Genomic DNA, 12,886 nt, shown 5'->3' with positions numbered 1-12,886 from the left:
TTCTAGTATGCCTAGTAAGACCCCGATTAGCTGGTTCAGGTGTGTTTAATTGGGGTTGGAGCTAAACTTTGCAGGACAGTGGCCTTCCAGGAGCAGGAATGGACACCCCTGATCTATTGCATAACATTTATTTTAAAAAGGTCTAAAGATTTTTAGAATGTCTTGGTATTTGCTTGCATGAACTCCACCGCTAAAACCGGACGATCATGTTCTCCAGCATGATTTGGGATGATCCAAAGACCAGCTTCAACAGAAGAACATCTGACTGACTGTACAAAGAGTCACATGATCAATGTCACAGATTTGTTTACTTACTTGATTATTAACCTAGACATGAATGTAGGATCATATATATTTATTATTTTTATGTTTCTTTGTTTTACATTCTTCAAAATCCTAAAATGTTTATTTTGAGGTTAGGTAGAAAAAAAATCTATTTTTCCTTGAGGTCTCAGACTTTGGGAGAAAGACATGTAAAATTTCAGTGGTAGCTAAGATGAACAAGAAGAGAGCAGAGAATCAGCTGAAAACTCATGGATAATGGAAATCTCATCCCACATATCTGTCACTCAAGTGCTACTGAATAGAGTTGTTATAATGGAAACAGTCCTCTTTGATTCACAGTAATGTAGCCACAGACACACACACTTGTTTTGGTTTTTTTTCTTGCTAATTCCCCATCAGCTGCTATCAGACATTTTTTTCAATGTCTCTTTCTTTCCCTTTGGTCATCTCATCTCTCCACTTCTGTAGATAAATCCTCCTGTCTCTGTCTATGCTTTTCCCAAGGTCTGTAATCCCCCTTCCTGAGAGACACTGCCATTCTTCACACACATGCTGAATACATACATGATGATGAAAAGAATATTTGTGCACACTCACATAGTCTCGGTTAAATCCTGTCTACACGTGATGTTGTTGTTTTTAGATAGCTGGATCTCCTAAACCTCTATAACCCCACTCTCACTCTGTGTGTACACCAAGTAATCTCAAAATCTCATTTTATAGTTCTCAATGTCTATTGTTTTACCCGCTAATCTCATAAATTCAGCCTCTGTACACAAGAAATCTCTGGCCAGGGGCTGAGTTAAATATTAAATTTAAGATAAATGATCTTTTTTTGCACTTTTTTTTAAGTTAATGCATCCAGTATCTGTGTTTTTGCGCTGATAGAGTGAATGCGTCCAGTGTAATTTGCCGCTAGCCTCAAAAAACAGCAAAATTACAAAGATAATAATGAATTTTCCAGCACTCCTCTTGTCTGTCATTGGTTGGATAAAAAAAGATAGCCCCTCCCCAACCTCATGCAATTGGTTGAGCCAGTATCGCAACTTTTTTCTGGGTGATAAACATACGAATGGCTTACGCTAGTAATGGGGGGGAAAAATACACACTTCTAATTTAACGTGTGTTTTTGCATTTCTGTGGTGGTGGTAATAAACTAAATCCCTCAAGAACAAAAAGTTATCTTTAAATTTCAGTGCCAATAAACCAGATGTTATTATTTACATAGCTCACTATAAATATATTAACAGTTAACTTAACTAGGTGAATAGAAAGAGAAAACTGACAAAAGAAGAAGAGAGTTTACAGTACGCTAATGTCTGCCGTAGCTCCTCTTATGGCAACTCCACTTGCACATACTTGCATTGCATTATAAATTGCACACTGACACATTTCATACACATAAAACAAAACATAAAACAAGCTTAAAGGTTTACGTTTCTGTACTTGTTACTATATGTTACATGTCATAGACACACCCGGAAGCACACACATAGATATATTATCTAGTTAACACACCACAAATGAGCTAACAAAAAGCCTGTAATGTACAGTACTACATTTTCTCTCTCTCTCTCTCTCTCTCTCTCTCTCTCTCTCTCTCTCTCTCTCTCTCTCTCTCTCTCTGTCTCTCTCTCTCTCTCTCTCTCTCTCTCTCTCTCTCTCTCTCTCTGTCTCTCTCTCAGATTCGATTTGCTTTCAGGACATTGTGTCTCTAAGCACAAAACCACACAAACATGAGCTCCCATTTCTCTCGCCAAAAAAAAAAAAAAAAGAGAGAGAGAGAGAGAGAGAGGAAGAGAGAGCAAAGAGATACTGTCAATAAATATTACCATCTTTCCTGTAATATTGAGGCGTCAGGAATGAAATCAGACATTAAAGGGACAGAATGTCCACAGATGCACATATTCGCTTTCTCATACAGCCTGATAAAAACCCCTGATGAAAACAAAAACAGATGAATATTTTTTCATTAGTAGATGGGAAGCTCTTCAAATAAACTAATGCCATGTGTGTGTGTGTGTGTGTGTGTGTGTGTGTGTGAGTGAGAGAGAGATAAGATTTTGTGGGCTTTTAACAGGCGTTTCATTCAGCACTGGAGTAATATGCAAACCTGCCCACTTTATGACTTAAATAAAATATCCATCATCCTTTCAAAGTGACTGCTCAAGGCAGCGTGTGTCTGGAATTCAATGTGCTTTTATTATTTTTCTGATGTCATCTCGCTTTCACCAATAAAAACAAACAGCCTTGCTCCTGTTTTTCATATTAAGTCTTTTTTGCACACAACTCTTCGTAAAAGCATGTTTTATGATTCATATTCACCTATATTACATCTCCACCTGTCTGATTGTACATACATTGCAATGAATTATGCCTTATTTTTCACCCCATAGCCATAAAAAATGTCTGCGCTCCACACACGCATTCATATGCATGTATCATCCGCCTGCTGTCAGGGGGGGAATGCCCCAGAATTCCTCTATCCTCTTTTAATTTTCCATGAAGAATTCCAGGGACCGCTCTCATTCTCTCCATTCAGTCCTCTGCAAACCACCCGTCACCGTCCACAATGGCCTCTCGCTAGTCCTGTACTTCTCTGCTCCTTGCCCTCGTACAGTGCTGTATGTGATTAACCCCTCGCTGCCCCTCGGACTGGCACAAGGCCACTGGAGAGATATTGTCCAAATCCTCACGGATAGTCCGAGAGCGTGTATTATTCGGTGGGAAAATCCCCATGTTCTCATCGCCGCGTGAGCCCGCTGCACCTGTTTCATCTCCAACACTCCTGAGATGGAGGGAATAATGAAAATATGATCGGAAAAGAACAAGAGAGGGAGAGAAAGAGCGTCTGGAGAGGATTAAAAGGATTATATGTAGAGCAATAAAGAAGATAAAACCAGAGAGAGAGCGAAAATGCCGTTTACTGTCTACATAGGCAGCTGCCTTATGAGGCAGTGGTGTAACCGTGATGGAATCTCATGTGACTTATTTAGAACACTCGATATAAGCAGCAACTCACACCACACAAGTAGCATTACTCACGTCACGCACACCAGAGACTCAGTTTACAATTAATTCAGCTTGAGTTTACATTAGCATGTTGCTAAGCTAACGCTTTGATATTCTAATAAGTGTAGGAAATGCAGAGCGCGCACACACAAATAATATTGGGTAAAATAGTGTGTTGTTAATCAGATTAGAACTATTTTTACTCAGAACAATTCTGTATTAAAATATTTATAGTCAACTTTTCTGTTTACTCCGTTTACAGGTAATTCCACTTGAGTTTGATGTTAGCATGTTGCTAAGCTAATTCCTCGATTAGTCTAATAAACCTAAATACAGAGCACACACAAATATTGAGTGAAATAGTGTGTTGTGAATCAGATTAGAGCTATTTTTACTCAAAATGTTTCTGTATTCTTGAACCAGTGCAGCGTATGTGGATTACGAGAGTGAAAGGAAGCAAATTAAAAAGTTAAAGAAACAGCTGCGATTTTGACCATAACCCATGTATTTCTGTATAAACCACTTTCTCACAACATGTTTCCCACAATGATTACGTATTAGATCAATATGTGGTATTTACTGGCTTTTCGTATGCATCCGACCACTTGAACGTCTACACTAGAAAAGCAATCCGGTTTAATGCGTTTACAACTCTGAAAGTGGTCAAGCTCAAAACTTTTAGACCCTTGTATTTAGCATCTTCAACTTGTGATCGGATCGACGAAAACGCATCTTAATGCTAGGTGTAAACAGGGCCAGAGCGACACTGAATGAAGCATCATGTTTGTGAGTGAAATGAATGAACTGGGAGGTGATAAAATGGAGGATAAACTACATATCGATATAACAAGATATAACAAGGTGCAATGAGCGAATCAGTGATCAGTGAAATCACTGAGATGAATTCAAATCCATAACACTACTCCATTAGTAGGGAAATACTCATTAAAATGTCATGTTTTATTACCTTAAAATGCTTAGGTAGAAAGCACATTTAGAGCTATTGTACAGACAAACAAGTGACAAAAGAACAGCAGTACACATCTATTCCTCTCAGGTCCCAGTACAGACACAGAAATAGACAGATACACCAATGAGAGAGAGAGAGAGAGTTACATCCCTTGTTGTCACTAAGTTGTTATCAGTTTAAATATACGACACCCACAAAGCAAGGCCAGGCAGAAAGCAGATCAGCGCGATGATGTTCACATTGATTTGTCTGTAGATGGGCTTTAAGTAAAGGCTGTTAAACAATAGAGCTGGGGGCTTTTAATCACAACCGTAAAGGCTTCGAGTGTAAGTGCTGTTTGTTTCTAATAGGCCTCGATCTCACGCCTGTCACAGGAGGAGGAGCTACAAACACTTCTCGCTCTTTTTGTCCCTCAATAATGGTTGAACAACCATTACATTTACAGAGTGTCAGTCTTTCAGTCAGAGCCTAAGAAACCATGAGGCTGTTAAATTGCAATGTGTCATTTTCGAGGAGACGGGAGAGAGAGCGTACAGTCGATTGCTGTCATTTGTAATTCTGACCATGCAAACACACGCGCTCACACTTCACACATTCACACAGACACATCATCCCAGCTGTCAAAATCTGTCTGTGTGCTTTCCTCCAACATCAGCAGAACGCAGTCGACAAACAGTGTCTGGAGAAGCTCTGAAAACTTTCGATTTCTCTCAGTCATGCTCCAGCAGGTCCACTGACTGCCACTCTTTTCTTCTCCTTTCAGAACGCCCAGTTATAATTACGCCCCTAATCCAGACAAACACTGGATTATGCGTTACACCGGCCCCATGAAGCCCATTCACATGGAGTTCACCAACATGCTGCAGCGCAAGAGACTGCAAACGCTGCTGTCCGTGGATGACAGTGTGGAGAAGGTACATGATATAGATTGTAATATAATATTTATGAGCCATCCTTACCCCTAAAATAAATGAGCATTTTTAGAATGGGAGAGAAAATATATATTGTTTTGTTTTATTTTATTTTATTTTATTTTATTTTATTTTATTTTATTTTATTTTATTTTATTTTATTTTATTTTATTTTATTTTATTTTATTTTATTTTATTTTATTTTATTTTATTTATTATTATTTATTTTTTTAGTACATTAATTATTTGTCCAAATGTCCACAGAAGGAGATCTGTACACACTTCATTCCTTAGGCAAAAGTATGGCAGTACCATTGTACATTTATGGTATCAGATTGCATTTCTATGGTAGTTCTATGGATAACATGTACCGAATAATTCTAATATTCTAAAATAATTCAAAGCTTATGTTTCAGTTGTATATTATGGTACTTCAAAGATGGTCAAAACATACATTTTAGTGTTATTTTAGTATTCTTTATATAATATTATGCTATTTGTTAATGTTTAGCTTTTATTTTTATATATTAAATTTAGATTTAATGTGCAATTTTACTTTAAGTTTTAGTATTTTTATGTTTTGTATTTTAAATGTTTTTCTTTAAGTGGCTTTATTTATTTATTTTATTTAAGCTTTATTTCATACATTTATTTGAACAAAAATTATTTTTAATTGTTTTACTTTTAGTTAACAATAAGAACACAAATTAGAATGGTGCATTTCACAAAACAATATTAAAAATATTTGTAAATTTACAGTTTTCCCAGGAAAAATAAAATTTTCAATGCAAATTTCTCCAAAATGCAACCCCAAAATGATCTATAATTTATTCTACCATTGTCATGTTTCTTTTGTTTGGATATAGATATATAACATGTTGGTGGACACTGGGGAGCTGGACAACACGTATGTAATCTACACGGCTGACCACGGATACCACATCGGTCAGTTCGGACTGGTCAAGGGGAAATCCATGCCCTACGAGTTTGACATCAGAGTTCCCTTTTACATCCGCGGCCCAAATGTGGAGGCAGGAGGCATGTAAGTTGTGTATCTGATGGTGCTATCCAAGAGAGCAGAATCTGATTTCACCAAGTGTGACGTGTTCCTGGATCTACATTCCAATCAACCAATCAGATTTTTAGGGACAAGTTTACAGTTTATGTCAAGTTTAGGCTTACATCCAGGGTTAGATGCTTCTACATCAGTGTTATTCACATATCATTTCCATCTGATTTTAGGGAAAAGTTAGGGTAGGGTTAGGTTTAGGGGTAGGAACAGGGTTAGGACTACATTTTTGGACAAGAATGTTGTTCCCGGATCAACAAAATATGTTGACCCAGAAACGCGTATAACATCCAAGAGACATGCTAAATACATTGCTCACAAAAAATATATATATGTGTATATATATATATATATATTAGACAACGTAACATTTTTCTAGTGTCCTGACTGATTTGCTGAAAGCTCTGCAGAGAATTTTGCTTGGTCTTAAAGCTTTTTACACGGTCGGCTTATTTTCAATGCACTGCATTGCAGAAAGGCTCTGAAAATATAATGATTATTTCCCAAAAGTATATATTTTTACTTTTTATGCAAATAATTAGGTAGCATATAATTTAGTATATGATTTATGTCTATAGCAATTGCTCTTTGTTTAATGTTTTTGTACAGAGGCTAATGTTACTTTTTAATGAGGTCTGAACTGTGCTTCTTGATTTATGGGCTTTTAATGACTTTCCAATGCCCTGCCACATATAGAGAGGGGGAATGAGATCAGCACTTGTTGCAGGCCATATTTGAACCTGCATCCCCAAGGGAGCACCAGACCAGACCTCTTTTTAAATGTAGAAAACTCAATCTCTCTTTCTCTCGCCAGTGTTCAATATGGTATTCTTGTTTACCACTGCTGTGTGATCTGGCTTCTCTCCTTCTCAGAAAAGCTGATTAGCAGCAGTAAAGTCCACTCATGTGAAGACCACAAGACTTTTTACTGTGAAAGAAAGACTGAAAAGAGGATAAAGTGTTTGGCAAGAGACTCCGAGTGAGTGAGGCACAGCTGGGCTCAGTTCAACATCAGATGAGCCTTTAGGCAATAAAATTAGAGCCAGATGAGGCTTATTTACTTTTTGAAATCAGTTTTGAATATTTTTTTTAATCAAAATGAAAAGCCTCAGTAGGTCTAAATCACATTGAGGGTGTTTGGGTTTGATGTTTACTTCTGTGTCAGAAAGTGAAAATGTTTAATATATCAGGCAAAGAGGCGAGCTCTATATCTGTTAGTTCACAGTGCTTCTCAAACAGGGAAGATGGTTTTCAGTTATTTAAAATAAGACAAAACAAGCTTTAAAATAAACTAAAACAGCTAAAAATCAAGATGTAAGATGATGTGATATTTCTTATTTTAATTAGTTCCCTCTACTGTCATTTTTATTAATAACCAGAATCCTTTAAAAACCTGGATATTTGAGGGAATTTTAAAAGTATATATATAGAAAAGTCATAGATATTAATAAAATCCTAATAAGCCAAGAACATTTCTATAAAGAATGTACATTACTCTAGTTTTTACTCAAGATTTAAAATATTTTATCCAGTGGAAATTAATATTTGTGAGGTAAAAATTATTTTAAGATCCTTAATCACAAAGTGGAGAAGCCATTTAGATTAAATAATGAACCCTGAATAACATTCAGTTCTTGAATCTTCTGAATTGACGAATTTAATTATATTTATTTATTTATTTATTTATTGTTTGTAATTTAATATCATTTTTTATAATTATTTTCTAAAATTATTTGAACATATCGACACTCCTGTTCTCTGTAAATAAAAAGTAGCACCACAGCAGAAGTACCTGAAAATATATTTAGTGCCTTTGAATATGAGGGGTCTCGCTTGGAGTCAAAATGTTTGAGAAGCACTGTGTTACCATTCACATTCTTCTCAATGACAGTTTCTTGAAATGCGAGTGCAGCCCTGTAAGTATGTGCCATCACATCTGATTTCCCAATACTTCAGTGGGTATTCAACCATCTTATGCGACATCCCAAATCCTATGAGCCGTAGATGTTCAATCTGAAAAACACTGCAAACGACATAGGGAATAAGTGGACATCAATGTATAGTGGGGAAAATTGACCCACTTGTCATTGCATACCACCTCAGTGGATGATGAAATTTCAAACAAAAAGTATATTGTTGTATAATGCATACTGTTTCACATACTACTATATTAAAAATAGTGAAGAGAATGCAGTGTATGTACTGTATTCAATAGAGTATTCAGTAGTAGTAGCTGAATTCCAAGCCCTGGATCTCTCTATTTCTCTCACTGTCCTTATCTTATTATCAGTCAGTGTTCATGTGCTGGTTTCTGACCATTATGTCAAATGGCGACCCCCTCTTCTGTTTCCATAGCAACCCACACATCGTGTTGAACATAGACTTGGCCCCCACCATCCTGGATATTGCAGGGATGGATGTTCCACCAGACATGGATGGCAAATCCGTCCTCAAGCTCCTGGACACAGACCGTGTCATGAACAGGTGAGATTGTCTCCTGAAGTGTGTCATTAAAAAAAAAAGTGTGGAAGTAGAAGTAGAGCGGTACTTCACCTGACTGAATTGTGGAAAGTGGAAGTACTGAATGAGTTTATTGGTCAATGTTATTGTGTCTTTGGTTACATTAGCAGAATAGAAAAGTCAGATCAGATTACTTTTTCCAGTAACTAATAATAATAATAATACACTTTATTTATTTATTTGGATTGTGAAGAGCTCAATCTGCGATTTGGGATTTAGGAATTTAACAATTTAGATAAATAATGTGAAGCCAAGCCATGCAATGCTTTATATGTCAGCATTATCATTTTAAAATCAACACGAAACCTGACCGGGAGCCAGTTTAAGGACTTCAAAACTGGAGTAATATGATTGCATATCCTGGACCCAGACGTCCCAAAAAAGGACGTTTTAACTGTACTATGAACAAAAGAACAAATCAAATAAAAATCTAGCATCAAATATAACTCCAAGGTTCCTCTCTTCAAAACATCAATAGTCAAAGACAGTGTACCATCTTTGGAAATTTGATGAAGGGAACCAATGAGCATGAGACACAAGAAATTATTTCTCATCCATGTTTTTATCTCAGAAATACAACCAGAGAGAAAACCAACATCAGGGTGTCCACCAGATTTTGATTGTTTATCAACAAATTACCAAGTGGTGACAGATAAATATTAAAGAGTAAACGGGCCCAAGACTGAGCCCTGGGGAACACCAGTGAAATCAGACCTAATCTCAAACCTGTAACCACTCATAGAAACGAACTGAGAACAGTCAGTAAAATAGGATTTAAACAACTTCAAAGCTATCCCCGACACACCAAAATCTTTTTCAAGGCGGATGAGTAATATACTATGATCAACAATACCAAAATCAGCTCTTAAATCAAAAAGGATCAGAAAAAATATTGCTCCAGAGTCAGAAGCCACGACAAATCATTAGTAACTTTGACCAAAGCCGTTTCAGTACTGTGGAATTTACGAAAACCTTACGGAAGGGGTTCAAAGAGGATATTAATTGTAAGATGGTTACACAAATGACAGGCAACAACACACTCAAGTATTTTTGCAAAGAACGGAAAATTAGAGATAGGTCGAAAATCGTTAAAATCATCCAGGGCAGCTTTTTCTTACTTGTAAAGTAATGCATTACTTTTAAATGTACAACAACATATGGGAGTTACTTTTTCAAATAAGTAACGCTAGTTACTTTGTTTTCTCATTTATTGACTGACAGCTCTCCTGTCCCCATGTTGAGAGAAATGAGGAATAAGTGCAGAGGCGTTGTGTGTGCTGTGTGAACATGATGGTTATTGCAGTTTTAGAATAAATGTGAGCAGACATTTACTCATCTCACTTGCAGTGCAAATTCAGAGTATTACACAAACTTGCAATAATTAAATGTTAAATAACACAAATACACATATGTATTAAATCTTATTATCCAATGTCTTTGCTGCTGACCTTTGATGACCCAAGTTAACCACACGAATAAGCAAAAATGACTTTAGTTAAACATAACATTTGTAGTAACTAACGCAATTAACGCATTACTTTTAAAAGTAACCTTCCTCAACACTGATTTTGAAGTAAATACATGTATATTAAAACATGAACTGATGAACTGTGCACAGTATGGCCAGAGATATTTATTAAGAACTGTGGTATTCACAGCCAATGTTATCTTTTTTAGTAGCCTTCAGAATCAACAGCACTACTTCGTAATATTACTTGATCCTATTTGTAATGCTGAGTTTCCTGAGGACAATGACACATTGCATTTAGCCTAATCCTGAGTCAGTCAGAACTGCAGGAATAGCACCTCGCCTCACTTCATTGTCATTGAGTGGCAGCAGATGGCAGTCTGCCAGGCGTCCTCCTGGCACAGAACCCCTCATCACCATGACACCTGCTGAAATCTCATCTCTGCACTCTTCCGCTAGCCTGCGCACCTCTTTTATTTTAGATGAGAGGAAGAGATGCATATCTCAGCAGGAGGTGGGGGGACAGGAAATAAGAAATCCGGAGGGAAGAGGGTCTTTCAGGAAAAATGACTGGCTGGGAGTTTGAGGGCTACATCTCTCAATCACCTCAGACACTAATTAAACAATTAGATATTTACATTTAATCCGCTTCCACATGTTCTAGCTGGTTTTTAAGGCATCTATAAGCAGTTGTTCGGGTCTCTGGGTGATTACTAGTAATCAAAAGAAACAAGATTTTCTGGTCATAAATACGTCTAAAAATAGTGTTGAGCACTATGACTAAAACGTCTCCACAATCTGCCTTTACTGAGAGATTGTTAGTATCATGCTACAGTGCACATTCTATCAGTTGCAGTTCAATGGATGTTTTAATTATTATTGTTTCTGATTACCATCTCGATCGTGGTTATGCTAATGTGACATTGATTTTCTTTATCATCACAAAAGTTTTAAAGTCTTGCCAGTTTAAACTTTCAAACGATTTTACTCGAGCGCTGTTCCTCAACTAACAGGAAAGGTTCTTGGCAAGGTTCTCACAAAGTTATGAATAAACATTATTCCAGTAGTGTTAATAGCCTGTTTCTTCAGGGTTATCTGTTCCCTTAATATTCGCTGTAATCCAAGGCGTTTTTAACGTTCAGAGAACATTCAGAAATAACATTTTCATAACTTAATAGGAATGTTAGCAAAATGTTCTTAGAACATATTTTTGTTAGCTGGGTCTGATGTACATTTGACGTATTACGCTTGAACTGTCAAATACATGCAAGTTTATGTCAAAAACATAAGTAAATGAATGCAAAGTGAATGTAAACAGTTTTGAATGTGAAAATGTAATGTGTGTCAATATATCAGATCCATGCATCAACTCTTAAAGTGACAGCAGCCTAATATACATGCAGAAAATCACTCGCTGCTCTTGGCTGATTCACATTTAATTCATACAGTGAAAACTATGAAGCATTGAATTTTTACATTTGATTATTCACTTTCTTACTTGAATGGCTAAATAGACCTTCAGTACCTAAAAATTAAAAAAATTAATAATTGAAACATTCCTTAAAAATGGTAGTTTTCAAAACCAAGTGAAACCAACATGAATGCAAAGAACTTGGTACATGTGTTTAAAACTTTATTTTATTGTGGACACTAATACATCATTGACCCAATAGCAAAGCTTTCTTCAATAATCCCCATTGTTTTAAAGTATAATTAATCTGTTGTGCAAATGGCATGGGACAAAGTATGCATAACTTTAGGTTTGGGGTTTGTGTAATAATGCTACCTTAGTACCACTAACAAGAGGAGTGTGAATAGGAGAAAAGGCCAGCCAGAACACTCTTAAATCTGTCCAAAACTCCTGCGGAGATCAGAGAGTGTGTGTGAGAGCACGGATCAATAGCTCATATCTGCAGAGAAGGTCAGGAGGTGCACCTCCATACATCCTTCTGTTTTTCAGTAGAGGGGAGAAAAACACTTTAAATCGCAGGCTGGATTTCTGTTTAAGCCGTTTAAAAAAATAAATAATAATAATTCTGCTTTACTATTTTTTCATTCTTTTTCAATCTCGGGCTCAATTTGTCGCTTTTAGTCATCATTCTAAAACGCTGAGAGAAGGCCAATTTCTGGCCAATTTGCTGTTCCAGATGATCAGTAACAAAGCCGGTAAATCAATATTCACCTGTCTCTCCCAATTGCAGGTTCCAGCTCAACAAGAAGGGAAAAGTGTGGAGGGACTCGTTCCTGGTGGAGAGGGGGTGAGTCAGCACAAATTAAGTCTGAAAACAGCCTGAGAGCTCTGGGTTCTTGGTGTGAAAGGTCAACAAATGTTTATTCAGGTTTTTCTTTTCTTCTCTGGTGACAGGAAACTGCTGCATAAAATACTGAACGACGAGAAGGATATGGCCCAGGAGGAGAACTACCTGCCCAAATACCAGCGTGTTAAAGACCTGTGCCAGCGCGCAGAGTACCAGACGCCATGTGAACAGATCGGTCAGGTACAACAACATACACACAGGAGAATCTTTGTCTTTCCTTTTTATTTTTCCTGGCAATCTCGCACAATTAATATATATAAAAAATAATTATATAATATATAATATATATATATATATATATATATATATATATATATATATATATATATATAT

The 12,886-nt window shown here is 36.6% G+C and overlaps 1 protein-coding gene across 14 annotated transcripts in view; it reads left to right on the top strand.

Annotated features, from left to right (window-relative positions):
* The window catches only part of sulf2b (sulfatase 2b), a 137,992-nt gene that overhangs the window by 111,882 nt on the left and 13,224 nt on the right, over positions 1-12,886 (top strand). For all 14 annotated transcript variants that reach the window (XM_084098808.1, XM_084098807.1, XM_084098796.1 and 11 more), the window contains 5 exons: positions 5,031-5,181; positions 6,045-6,220; positions 8,603-8,731; positions 12,437-12,493; positions 12,601-12,733. In XM_084098808.1, the coding sequence (XP_083954934.1) occupies positions 5,031-5,181; positions 6,045-6,220; positions 8,603-8,731; positions 12,437-12,493; positions 12,601-12,733 (646 nt within the window). The remainder of the gene's footprint in view (positions 1-5,030; positions 5,182-6,044; positions 6,221-8,602; positions 8,732-12,436; positions 12,494-12,600; positions 12,734-12,886) is intronic.

Source organism: Abramis brama (genome assembly GCF_963993115.1).
Source record: "Abramis brama genome assembly, chromosome: 22".
Taxonomy (NCBI): Eukaryota; Metazoa; Chordata; class Actinopteri; order Cypriniformes; family Leuciscidae; genus Abramis; species Abramis brama.
The sequence above is the reverse complement of the archived record's forward strand: the minus strand, read 5'-3'. Positions and strand labels throughout refer to the sequence as shown.